Genomic DNA, 12,823 nt, shown 5'->3' with positions numbered 1-12,823 from the left:
CAGTACAGTCTCACTGTAGGACAAATGTTGATTTCCTTTATGCCAGCATATTTCTAAAGCATGATCAACTGTCTTCTGCTGAATTAAAAAAGATGACATTAAGGCAGTAAGCACAATTTTTTATGTTTTGGAATGGAATTTCATGTCAAACATATAGTGCACATTTGTGGTTTATCTGCCACCCCTCTTTTTTTGGCTTTTATAAAATGAAATGTTGAGTTATTCGTACAAACAAGAGTAGAATAGCATAAAGAGGGTTTCTTTCTCCTCATAGCTGTTGATTAGATCATTAACTCTAAGAAAGTAGCAAGCTTCTTTAAATAGGGACACTTTTGAAAGACCACTGACATGCTTTAAAATCTGCTGAAGCATGGTGGATGTATAACTAAAAGCAAAGTCAGGTGTTGCACTGGGGGTTTTGGGGGCTTTTTTTTTTGCTTTGTATGCGAAAATGCACACTGTCTTCCTAAACAACAGGAGCTGTTATATGTGGTCAGATGTTTGTAAGAGTGAGCATTAGGATGTGAGCTCATAAGCCACATTAGTCTACAGAGTGTCAGTTGGAGAACTTTCTCTTGAGTAGTTCACTAACACCTTCAGAATAAAAGCAGAGTGCAAAGCACCGAGGATATTGGCAACCAAGAAGAACTGAAGAATTTCCAGAATGAGTCAAGCTGAGGAAAGCAGTATCCACTCAACGTGGAATATTGTGAGGTCAGTAGTCTGCATAATACTGAGCTTGTCATTTATTATTGGGACCCCTGGAAATTGCATCGTCGTCTGGACTGTTTGTACAAAAACGAAGCAAGTATCTCCTTCAGTCCTGCTGATCTTAAACCTGGCCATTGCAGATGTCCTTGTACTGATTACTTTACCAGTCTGGATTTATTCCTTTGCTGACTCATGGGTTTTCGGAGTAATCTTCTGCAAAATACTGGTTTTCATTATTTACTGCAGCATGTATGCTAGTATATTTCTAATTACAGCACTGAGCTTGGAGCGGTTAATGGCTGTGTTTTACCCTTTCACAATTCAAAGATACAAAACGAAAGAAAAGATTTCTTTAATCGTGTTCCTCATTTGGTTCCTGTCTATTACTTTCGGCATTTCTGTCATTCCATTTCAAGAGACAGAAGAAATGAATGGTAGACTACTATGCACATGTCGCAGCTACTCTTCTAATAGACAGAAAGTGTCTTATCTTCTGCTGGAGACTCTTGCAGGTTTTGTAATCCCTTTTTTAATTATTTGCACTTGTTACATGTGTGTTGCAAGAAGAATAAGCAGAATGACTTACCAATCTAAGCGGCGATCGGAACGGCTCATTGCCAGCATTGTGGTGGCATTCATTTTATGCTGGTTCCCTCATCATCTCTTTAACATCCTAGATATTATTTCAATTCAGATAGAACTTTCTAACGAGGAGCTGTCTTTGGCACTGGATGAAATTGTAGGCAGAGGAGTATACATCTCTGGAGCACTTGTATTCATCAGTAGCTGCATTAATCCTCTACTTTACGCTTTTGCTGCACGAAGATTTCGGAATCACCTGAGATTTGCCAAGATATCAAAGCTGTTTGAACAGATGGGTCAGACTGTAACAGAGGAAGACAAGAAGAAAAGTTTGGTTGTAACCAAACAAGAAGATACTTTAGTAAGCACAGAAAATCTCTAACAGGGAATATAGACTTAGTGAATAATGTGATTCTGTGTCATTCCTTCAGTAGTCCTTTCTCCTCATACTCTCAGTTTTGTTTGCTAAGCAGTCTAGGTAAAGCTAGAGACAGGTAAAATTTACTAGGGTTTGTTTTGTGTGTTATAAAAGAATTGGCATTGACAACTTAGTTCAGTTCCTAAGTTAGTATCCACATCATGAAATTAGCACTATTTCACTGGTGCTGAGAACCTCAGCAAGGTGGCTAGAAGCTCAAAGTGTAAGGAATACGCTTTTTTACTTTCCATTGAAATTATTTATGATTTCTAGAAAGTCTGTGTGCAGAAAACAGAAGAGGACTGTATGTGGAAAACAGAAGCCTTGAAAGTTTAAAACTAAGTTTTCCTTCAGAAACAATTGTTAGATGCTCAAAAAGCCTTATATAATCTAAAATTTTAAGAGAGCATACTTAAATTCTTGATATGGGTAAAAATGGTTTTGAAGTATATTAACAACACACAAAACTTGTTTGGGTAGATGGAAAATATAAAGCTGTTTTTATTCATTGCTTTATTTAGGTTTGAAAGTGATAAGGGTTGTTTACACAGTCAAGCTCATTTACTGAATTATCTTGTGTTAATAGGTTTTAACAAATAAAATGTGGAGTGTGACATGCCTCTTCAGAAAAAAACAGGAGGTATGAGAATTCTGTGTTGTATGGCAAACATAGTTATAGACTTCATGCTATATTTGATGTCAAATACATTGTATACTTCAGTGGCAATTAAACTATTGATATATTAAATATACATACTATAAGTATCCTCAAAAAGTTTGATCCAGTTAAGCTTCCAAGATGTCCATTAAATTATGGAGGAATTGGATCAGGCTCTGGTGGGAGGGAAGGAAAGATCCTTGATACTATTTTTTATGTGTAAGAAAATTATGGTAGCAGTACAAAGTTCTAATATCATAAGAACTTCACCGTACAAATAAAAGCATTATAAAGTGGACTTTGCCATAAGAAACCGATAAATTTAGTGCTTGCAAGGACCTTATTGTAGTTTTGTGAATGTGTGCAAACTGACTGTGGAAAAACTGCATGGCATGAAGTGTTTGCTTTTGAAGTTTTTTTTGTTTCAATTGTGCCTAAAATTTTTTATGCTTACTCTTCCTTATGTTAAAGTCAATAATTTGTAGTAAGATCAAGATAACTACGGATTACTAAGAAACATATTGTAATTTCCTGTACATTGTTCTGAACAGCTGCTAAATAGCTATGTCACTCATCTTTACCAAGAAATTACAAATACTAACTAGAACTTAATTTTCAAAATCTGATTATGTAACAACCAAGGATATTTGAGTTGTATTAATTTAGCTTGTAAACGGAAATAAACATGGGGAAGTAAAATCCTTATGTGTTAATGGAAGAATATTTCTCTAAACTTTGCATATGTGCTTGTTATTCCTGCTTGTTATGAAAAAGTAATTTTTACTTCTCAATAGGAGAAAAGTCCACACCACAGAGGACTTTCCATCAATAGGACTCCTTCGCCAAAATTAAAGTAAATAAAATTTTAGCAAGACCTTGTTTGCAGCAAAGAGTAAGCAGCAGATGAAATCACTTAGACTTTACCCCATCCACCTACCACTCTTTTTTTACCTCACTAATGGCTTTTTAATTGCTATTAGTATATTCAATATAGCAATGTGGCATTATCTCACAATAAAAGCAGCAACTTTAGTTATATACTGCATAAAAAAGTGAAGCTGTATTGCCCAATATGTTCTTGAGCTAGGAATCACTCACTATTCAACACCACAGAACAGATGAGGAGATAGTAAGCACGAGTACTGCTACTGAACTAGAGTTCTAGGCCACAAGGAGCCAAGCATTTCACAATTTACAGGTTGGGAAAAGACCCAGACAAACTTTAGTACAAGCTACCCAACCGGAATTATCCTTTCTATCAGTCTGTGCCCTATACCTAGCTATAATCAATCTTCTTATTAGGAATTGGGTTAAACCCCTAGCCATCTCTGTGTGTGTATCGTCTGTCTCGTGAATGAGGCAGTCTTTTTTTGTTCCATTTGCTGTTCAACAAGCCTTATGGGAGCACTGACTGCTTGTTAAGTGCCTTATGCTCAGCTATGCCTAACCCAGGACAGACTATAAAGCAATCAGTGGCCAGATATATAGTCTGTGCAATACTGCCTACTGCAGTGGTGTTTGGTTTTTGTTTGGTTGGTTTTTTAAATCAGTGGGTAAGGAAGGAGAAGGAGTGGGTAAGAAGGTAAGGAGACAGACCTTTTTTCTTTTCTATTTATCCTGTCACTCACAGACAAGTGAACTTTGCTGCTCAGGCTGCATTCTGCCCAGCATCCAGGAGTCTTAAAAAGGGAACTAGTAAGATTCACAGATCAGTAAATGCATTCTAGGGAAGAATGAAATTATTAATTAAGGCAGTTTTGAATTGAAAGCTGTTACTCTGAGGATTCAGAATCATTTACTACCAGCTGCTGCTTTTCCACTGAAATTACAGTACTTAGTACAGAGACCTAAACTAAGTTAACTAAACAATGAGAATGTTTCTTATGGTCACGAGATTGAAAAGCAGCACATAAGTTATATTCTACTTCTGTGCTTTGACAGTAGATAGCATGAATTTTCTGCCTCAATATTCAGTTCTCACATTTTCTCCACTGCTTTATACTCAACTGCAGTACTGAAGTACTTGTAAAACATACAGTCCATCAAGGAGCTAGAACCGTCCTCTTATGTTCATATTAATGGCCTTGGACAGCTGCCTCCAGTAGTCAGTCATCTTTAAGAAGTATGTTTCTTTTGAAGGATGTTTAAGGAGTGGTAAAAGATGCTAAAACAGCAACCTTAACTAATTTCACTTTTCTACAGAGCAAGTAGAGTTAATTCTTGCAAACATTGGTATGCACAGATAAAAACCCATGGGTTTAATATTTTTGGCAACACAGCCATGATGTAACTGGGTCCATAAGAGTCAATGTAGAAGTATAAGCTGATGATGTGGTTGACTGCTTCTTCCTTGAACAGGTATACATCAGGCCTATCAATGTAGTGAGATTTACCACTTAACCTATGCTAATGTGCTCTATCACAAAACTACAGGGATTCCAATAGGCCCATTCAGGCAATGAACACTGGATATTCTCGTCTCCTAAAGTACCAAATCCCAGCCAAACCTAAGACCTAATGTAGATTTGGTCCAAAATGCTACATCTTATGACAGTGATACTTCATGCTTTTTGTTGACTACATTACATATACATCTTATAGATTATATTGGAAGATTGATAGAAAGCAAAGCCTTCCCTTGATTGGTCAAGCTAGTTCAGAGCAGTGACTTGGAGGTGGGAGCAGTCTTACTGGTAACTCTTGAGACACTCAGACCCTTCTGAGAAAAATAATGTTTCATCTCATTTGAGTTCCTCTTATTTTTCTTACTTCCTAACTCTTCCGTCCTTGTTTATGAAGTCTGTCTCTGTGGTTTCAGTGTCCAGCTATTTCTCATGACACAGCAAGCAAGAAGGCTGAGCTAAGAGAGGGACACTTTAGTCACCTGAGTCAAATCACCTCAGATTACACTGAAGTACAGGGAACATTATGTGGAATCAATGCAACACTGCTTAGAACACTGAGTACTAGGAGGTGACCAGATGGTTTGAGTTTCTCATGTTTGCAAAAATTAATAATCTTCTAACATTAAAGTCTTACCCAGCCTGAAACTTGCTGTGAACATCCGTGGGTATACATCAGGAATTTATCACATTTACTGTAGTAGGATCATGCTGGATAAAATGAATTCATGCTGTATTAACAGGATTGAAGGAGAGCCTGAAGTATTTTTAATTTATACATAGCCAGTATACAAGAAGGATAAAGAAGAACACAAAGAAAACATATCAATCTTACACCTCTTGTTGCCTGCTGACATCAAAAGTGTTCTGTAAGCATCATGGTAAAATAGTTATTACAGAGGTCTGCATTAAAACAGTGGAGCTTTATGGGTATTTAGAGGCAACTTGCAATTTAAGAGGTAACACAAGGGAAATCACAGAGATCCTTATTTGCAGGCAGAAACAGGGCAACTGCATTATGCTAAAGAATTTTTTTTTTCTTTAACAAAACCAGCAGAACACTGTCTAGGAAGAAGTAGAGCAAAAGTTAAGAGACATTTTAAAGACAGTTAAGACTACAGTTATGGAACTCATAGGATTACTATTAACAGGACTAAAAGAAAGGTTTGCATGCAGGACTTGGGTGAAAGTAAAAGAACCTGAAAGCTAACACAGAAGATGGCATGGAGAGTACATAGGCATGCAAATTCTTTCACATTCAAGTAAGAGTCTGATCCATAATAAATATTTTAGAGGATGCAGAATTAGCAAATATTAACAATGGGGAAGTTTTTCTCTGGTTTTATATCCTATAACTCTTGTATTACTCCCTTTTCTGCATGTAGAGGGAAAAGGGAAGAGTAAGGAAAAATTTATATTTGATTGGGGTGGAAAAGCAAGTGAGAAATAATTCAGTTAATATTATCAAGAAGAATATGGCCTTAGAATGAAACTGAGAAGTTCAGCTATGAAAGCTGAGTATAAAAAGACAACAGAGAGAGAAGTGAGAACTATTCTGTTGCAAGGCAGTTTCAGGTTTTTGTAAATGCTTTCTTGTCAGATCAGTTAATCACTAAAACAGTTCTTTATTAGAAAACTCCTCAGCTAGATCTCCACTGGTTGTTAGTAAGTTAAAGAAAAAAAATCCAATAAAACACAATTTAAAGACATAGCCCTGTCCTCTGAGAGGGTGAGTAGCTTATGCAGCTCCTGTTAGCATTAAGAGTTGGGCATGACCAGGGCTATGATGATGGCCACTAGGATTTCAGAAACTTTACAATATTGTTTAGAGTACTGAGAAAATTCTTGCACTGATAGGTATGGAGATAATAGAATCATATGCTATTTGATTCCTTCATGTCCTTTTTCCCCCTTAAATCAGTGATTTTAAGTCATGCTGGTGGTTTTTAGTAAAGATTCAACATTTTAAACTAGATTCATTTGAGTTGAAAAAAGGTTTAGATCAGAAGAAAATTGTTTTTATGGAATGTGTGAAGTCAGTGATTTAAGCGATGGAATTAATGGAAAGGATGCTATAAAGTCTTCCAGTACAGGTTAAACAGTCACAAGTCTTAAGTTAGGAAGATTATACATCTGCTACAACTGCAAAATACACTTATTCTTAATTTAATAGAAATCAGCTACCTGAACTGCATCTTGATTGCAAAGGTAACTGTCTACACTCCAGTTTTGGCTGCAATTGCGTAAGTACTGACAGTGCGTACAACTAAGTACATCACTATTTCTATTGGCTATTAACTAGAAAACAGTGCTAACTGTACCGAGACATCTAGAAACATTAGTGTATTGTAATTACGAATGTCCACAAAGTGAAGTGTTTGCCCTGATGGTCTTAAATCAGAGGATTAGTAGTTTGGACTGCTTTTAGTAGATTTTAAAGTGAAAAATCTGACTCTTCATTTTTGTATAGCAGACCTGTTCATAATGTAGCACATTACATAAAAAATGAAGATCTGAATACTTCATTTTCAGAGAATTATGAATTTGAAACACCATTTATGGCCTGTCATTAACCTGGTAGAGTCACCATAAAAGTGAAAATAGCTATGTGAAGATCACTTCTGGTCATTGACACCTCATACTATGGTAAGGTGTGGCATATAGACAATCTAAAAACATGTTGCAGATTCAGTATCTTAACTGTACTACATAACTTCAACAGTTACTGTAATATTAACATTCACTGTATAATCCCTATTGAACTCAGTGAGTAGTATCGGAAACTTAAAAGTCATGAACATTTTTTTAAACATTGTAACTAATGAACTATGTTTGTGTCCATTAGAGTTAAAAATATAACCACGAACCTTCAGCTGCACTGTAGAAGGGAGCATTATGTAGTTAAAATCGAAGGAAGCATTTAGCAGAGCAGGTTTTTTACATGCTTTGTTCTCTCCTGCCACCATGTGGCTCTTCCATTTAAAAAAGTTAGGCCTAATTATAATACTCTTAAAGTCACTGAAACAACTGGTGAGGTACTTTGTCCATTGTTTCAGTTGTGAACCGTAGTCTAAGATTCAGGTCATTGAGACAGAAAGGTTCACAAAAAACCACAATGGTGTATTAAGCATCCAAGTCCTATTCATTTCAGAGTGATCTAGTTGGTTCAGCCTATGCTGAAAACAACTTTTTTTTTTTTTCCCAACAAAACCATCAATAAGCATGCTGAGCTAGACCCTGACTCCTGAACTTGAGTAGCTCACATCTCATCCCAGGTGATAGTATTGATTTCGAGGCTCTTGGTAGTTTTGAGGTGCTCTCAAAAAGTTTCAAAAGGTCTTCACTTCATTGTGATAAAATTAGGAATAGTTTTTGCAGTCTTAAAGATGTCCATGATAAGAAAATCACAAAATCTTTGCCTTTTAGAAAAAAGGAGAAGTGTTAAGAGTAAAGCAGAAAACAGAATCAAAGAGAATCGATTCCAGATTCCCTTTTTCTCTATTGCAATGTTTCGTTTCTGTACATAGTGCTTTTAGAGTCTATCCATGAACAAGGCTTGGCTTAATCCTCTTACATTTGTCACGTTGAATAGCATTACACTAATTGATTAATCCTACTTTTAAAAAGATCAGAATCAGAAGAAACTGATTTTGTTGAAGAACTTCTTGTAAGCACTTCTGGGAAGAAGAGCTCATGAATTGAAGGGTTCTACGCATGTCTTTCCTTAAATATCCATTCTACCCCAAGACTCGCATTGTATGTTACGCTAAAAACCAGCCATTTTACATTACACACCTTACTTTGCTCTGTGATGACTAAAGTAACATGAAAATTGAAGATTTTCTTTTTCTGTGGGTTCACTCAGGGCTCCTGTTGTTTGTTGTTATGCAGACAAGGCTGGTCCAAGGGTCAAGCCAGGAAGTCAATCTATATGTCAGGGTCAGAATCAAGATCAGGTCCATTGAGAATAACCAGCATCAGATACAGCCCAATGATCACCAAGCAGGACCACAGTGGTTAGTCAGGGCTGAGGTCAAGCCAGGAGGTCAGTCCATAGGTCAGGGCCTGTATCAACAAGGTACATGGCCAAGCAGAAACATGGCTGTGGTAGAACTCAAAACAGGCACTCTAACAACGTAGCTTAGGTATAGACTGAAACTCCAGGCCTGAGTTTATATGGATTCCAGGACCTATAGGCAGGGTCTGTGGATTGGAGACCTCAGGTGGAGCTAATCAGGGTCATTAGGGGTGGTTAGTGCACTCAGGGACCTGATAGATTCTCAGCAGCAATGGAAACACCAAAGAACAAGAAGAGGATAATGTAAATTATTCATGGAATAATGCCCACAAGCCTCAATTGCCATTTTATGTAATGGCTTAAATTGGGCAACTTTGTATAAAGGGGGGGAGACTCAAAGAAAAAATTATGTTGTTTTTGCTTTATAATGTTTCAAGGTTGCCACTTTTTCACTCATATTTACTTTCCTTGTAAATTTAGTATTACATCTGAAGAAGAATTTTAATGTAAGACCTTGAGAGTCTTTTTCCTACATCTAACCCTTTTTCTTTCCTTAAGTCTTCAAGTCTTATCACAGTTTCTCTGTGTTTGAAACACTGGAAGATATTTTGCTTCCTCTGAAATATAGAAAATTAAGTCTTAAGTTTTCACCATTGGAAATACATGGTAATTCTATGAGTGAAGGAGCTAGGAAAGCATGCACTGATCACAAAGATGTTATCACAAACTGCACTGAGAGTTTCACCTGCTTTGGATCACTGAACTTTGACTGGAGTTAACCAGATGCTTAAATAGCCCAATGTAACTGTTGGATTGGCCATGTGATATGATCTTTCATTTCATTTAGATGAATGCCATTGTTGAATAAAGTTAAATATTTAGTGTCCTGAGCACAATAGCAAAAAAGAAAAAATGCTTGGTATGTGCTTAAAAACATGATAATGCATTTCCCAAGCATCAAATTCATATTGCATTAACTATAAAATACTCATTTCCTTGCTGCTATATAATTTTACATGCATAGATAGTTTTAGGCACTCTGATTGTTTCACAGAGAGATAGTGATGTTCTTTTAATGTTTTAAATTACTGGTGTTCTCCACAAGTATTAAGCTATATCAAAGGGAATGAAACTGTTTAAGAACCCACAGAGCATTTTCCTGCCTTTTTTACCAATAGGTGAGGGAGCTGCAGGAGGTGAGCAGGCCTCTAGCCTGAGTTGACCTGACAGCATGATCTGTTTTACACTTTCCTCACACACACGTTCGTCCTTACATTAGGGGACGTAACACCCCTTTCTGTGCTTCAGGTGCTATTATAGTTGCTTAGTTTCTAAATGTTTAAAACAGCTTGGAAACACCATTTCTGAAGGAACTGGGACCCTGCTGCCCCAGGCCAGGGAGCTGCCCATGTGGCTTTACCCTGTGCCAGACCTCCCAGCTCTGCAGCGGCGAGTTTGATTTCAGGTGTACTCATTTCTAGCTCTTTTTCAGCATTTCGGAGTAGCATAGTGAGACAGTGGTCAATAGATACACCCTCAAATGTCCCACCTTGCCATTACTTTTTGTATGCCCAGGAAATCCCTTCTTGTTTTCTGCATTTATGGGCAAAATTAAATGCGCAGAGTGTGGCATTGATGAGCTCGGGAAGTGAAGTTTCATACTTTCAGGCTAAGTGTAAACATAGGCTTACTTTTCACCTTAGCTGCTTTAGCCAAAACCACTTTCTTTTTTTTCTACTTCCTCCCCTTTCCCCGTGCAAAGTAGCTCACCATCATTCCTGTTTAAGGAGAAGTACGATGGTGTCTCTGATGCCCAGTAGAGGCTGTAACTGTGATGTGGAAACATGCCTCAGATCAGTATTTTTCTGTGAAGTGGACCACAAAAAAAAAAGGGAAACCCAGTTTGATTTGTCTGAATCAGAAGATAAAGATTAGCCTCTTAAGCTAGCACCTTCCCTTATTTTAATTAATGTTATAGTTTATTCAATTCTTCAAAGAGCTGTAGTAAAGGAATAGTAATTACTAAAAAATCCAAAGGCAAGAAAACCTAAGGATTTATCTCTTTTTCTGTAACATCATGAACTGCTTTGAACAGTTAATTATCTATCTCTACAATCTGTTTTTTAAACACTAACTCTGGATGTGTCATTGATGTTTACATGATAGCAAATAAACCAATACAGCACAAAAATATATTCTCTTTAAGGAAGAAAGATTTTAACCTGTATAAAAAGAGGCTCAGGAAATGGGAAATTGCCTCTTTGCAGTGGTTAACAGAATTGAGGAGACTCCATTCAATCAACAAGAAAATAGGGGGATGTCATAGTAAGAAAGGCAGTGGAAGTAAAGAAATATTTCTCTACTAAGTTTATAACTGGCCTATGGAAACCAGGGCTGCAGGTGTTCATAGAAATAAGTAGTTTTGCAGGAATTTTAAAATGCTTTAATTTTATGACCAGTTATACAAGCTAAGGCAATGATATGAAGTAACCCTATCTACTGCCTCAGGATATAAGCTGGGGGTCAGGAGGGCACTCCTTTTAATGCCCCAACATGACATGTATCTCAGAAGAAGATTTTTGTTTGTGTTTTTTCTGAGCAGAATTCACATTCCTAGAAACTTTAGGTGGTTGATGATTCTGGACAAAAAGTTCAGTTTTGTATTTAATATAAAACATTTCTGTAGAAATTCTGTCGTGCCTCAAAATGCAAGCCAGAGGTAAGAATGGATTACAGATGCTGCCTTGATGACCTGCATGCAAGAAAAAAACCCTCTGCACAACTGACAGGCTGTGCCATTTGTGATACTAGTCTGTGCTATTATTACTTCCAGTTTACAGATAGGAAAACAGAAGGTGAAGGGAGGTACCCAAGGCTACACAACAAGTGTCAGGGTTAGAGTTAGAAAAGTGTAATAATATATTACCATAGTTAAGTATAGATCTAACAAAATTGTCAACACACAGCACAGGTAGGCAAAATACTTCAAAAATTTTATCATTAAAAGACTTTGCTGGCTTTTTATAGAATTGCTATTTCATGAAGGTAGAATTCTTAAACTAGTACAAAATTAAACTTTGTAGGGTTTTGCAAGTGGCTTCCTGCATTGAGAATAATGGAGAAATAACAGAGAAAAAGTTACATTAAAATAATACATTAAAATTTAAAAAGAAACATTTTCTCAGAGTATAGTTAGAATGAGCAAAGAGTTATATATATGAAGTATATATTAAGTATATAAATAATTGCCTTTATAGACAAAGCTTCCCACATCTTAATTAAAGCAGAAGTTTTAGCTTTTGATTGTAAAAGGCTCTAAAGAAGTTTTAAACAAAAGCAAGGAATATATAGTCAGTCACAAAGCAATCTCAAACAGCAATTTTTATCTGGAAAAATCATTTTGCAGAAACTAAAAAATAAACAGTCTTCAGAGCGAACACGTACTCTTTAGGTATTTGATTTCAACATGTCTCAGAGGTCAAAGTGGAATCCCAGGTTGTTACTTCTTACATTTACAGAGAAGGTCATGCATAAATAGTTGTTTATGTCCATCACATATAATCCCTTCTTTTAGAAATGAGCCCAGAGGCTACGTTAAGATGCCTTAGAAGCCCACAGAACAAAAGGAGTGGTTTTTATTCTAGTTTCAGAATAGAACCAAAAAAACATTGTAGACTCAGACTTGTAACAAATTAGAAATGCACTCTGAAACCTAGCATTTTTCATTGATAATACAAGCTTTAATTTTTTTAATTATTCATATATTAAAGACCTCTGTTGTATCATCCCTGATTTTTACTTTCTGAAAGTATGTTTTCTGGTATTCTGTGTCATGATTTGTTGTTTTAACATCAGACCTCTAAAATAATGTTTCAAAGTGGTTGTATATTATCCGTTTAGATGTAATGAGCACAATGGTACAGGACAGATTTTTTGTAGTTGAGTTTAATTTGGGGCAACTTACACTTCAGAGAAGCTAAAGAAGATGAACGCTACATCTCTCATACATCCATCTAAAATGGATTTCCTTCTCA

General features: G+C 36.4%; 1 protein-coding gene across 1 annotated transcript; it reads left to right on the top strand.

Moving 5' to 3' along the window:
* The first annotated feature begins 205 nt into the window (after positions 1-205).
* Positions 206-2,653, top strand: LOC128146503 (leukotriene B4 receptor 1-like). The gene has a single exon (XM_052797924.1). The coding sequence runs from the start codon at positions 665-667 to the stop codon at positions 1,673-1,675; it is 1,011 nt and encodes a 336-aa protein (XP_052653884.1). The 5' UTR covers positions 206-664; the 3' UTR covers positions 1,676-2,653.
* The last annotated feature ends 10,170 nt before the right edge of the window (positions 2,654-12,823 follow it).

The sequence above is a fragment of the Harpia harpyja genome, chromosome 9 (assembly GCF_026419915.1).
Source record: "Harpia harpyja isolate bHarHar1 chromosome 9, bHarHar1 primary haplotype, whole genome shotgun sequence".
In the NCBI taxonomy this organism is placed as follows: Eukaryota; Metazoa; Chordata; class Aves; order Accipitriformes; family Accipitridae; genus Harpia; species Harpia harpyja.
This window is presented reverse-complemented; position numbering and strand designations above follow the sequence as displayed.

Excerpts from the sequence above, each read along its gene's own strand:
- LOC128146503 (XM_052797924.1), top strand. The coding sequence starts at position 665 with ATGAGTCAAGCTGAGGAAAGCAGTATCCACTCAACGTGGAATATTGTG.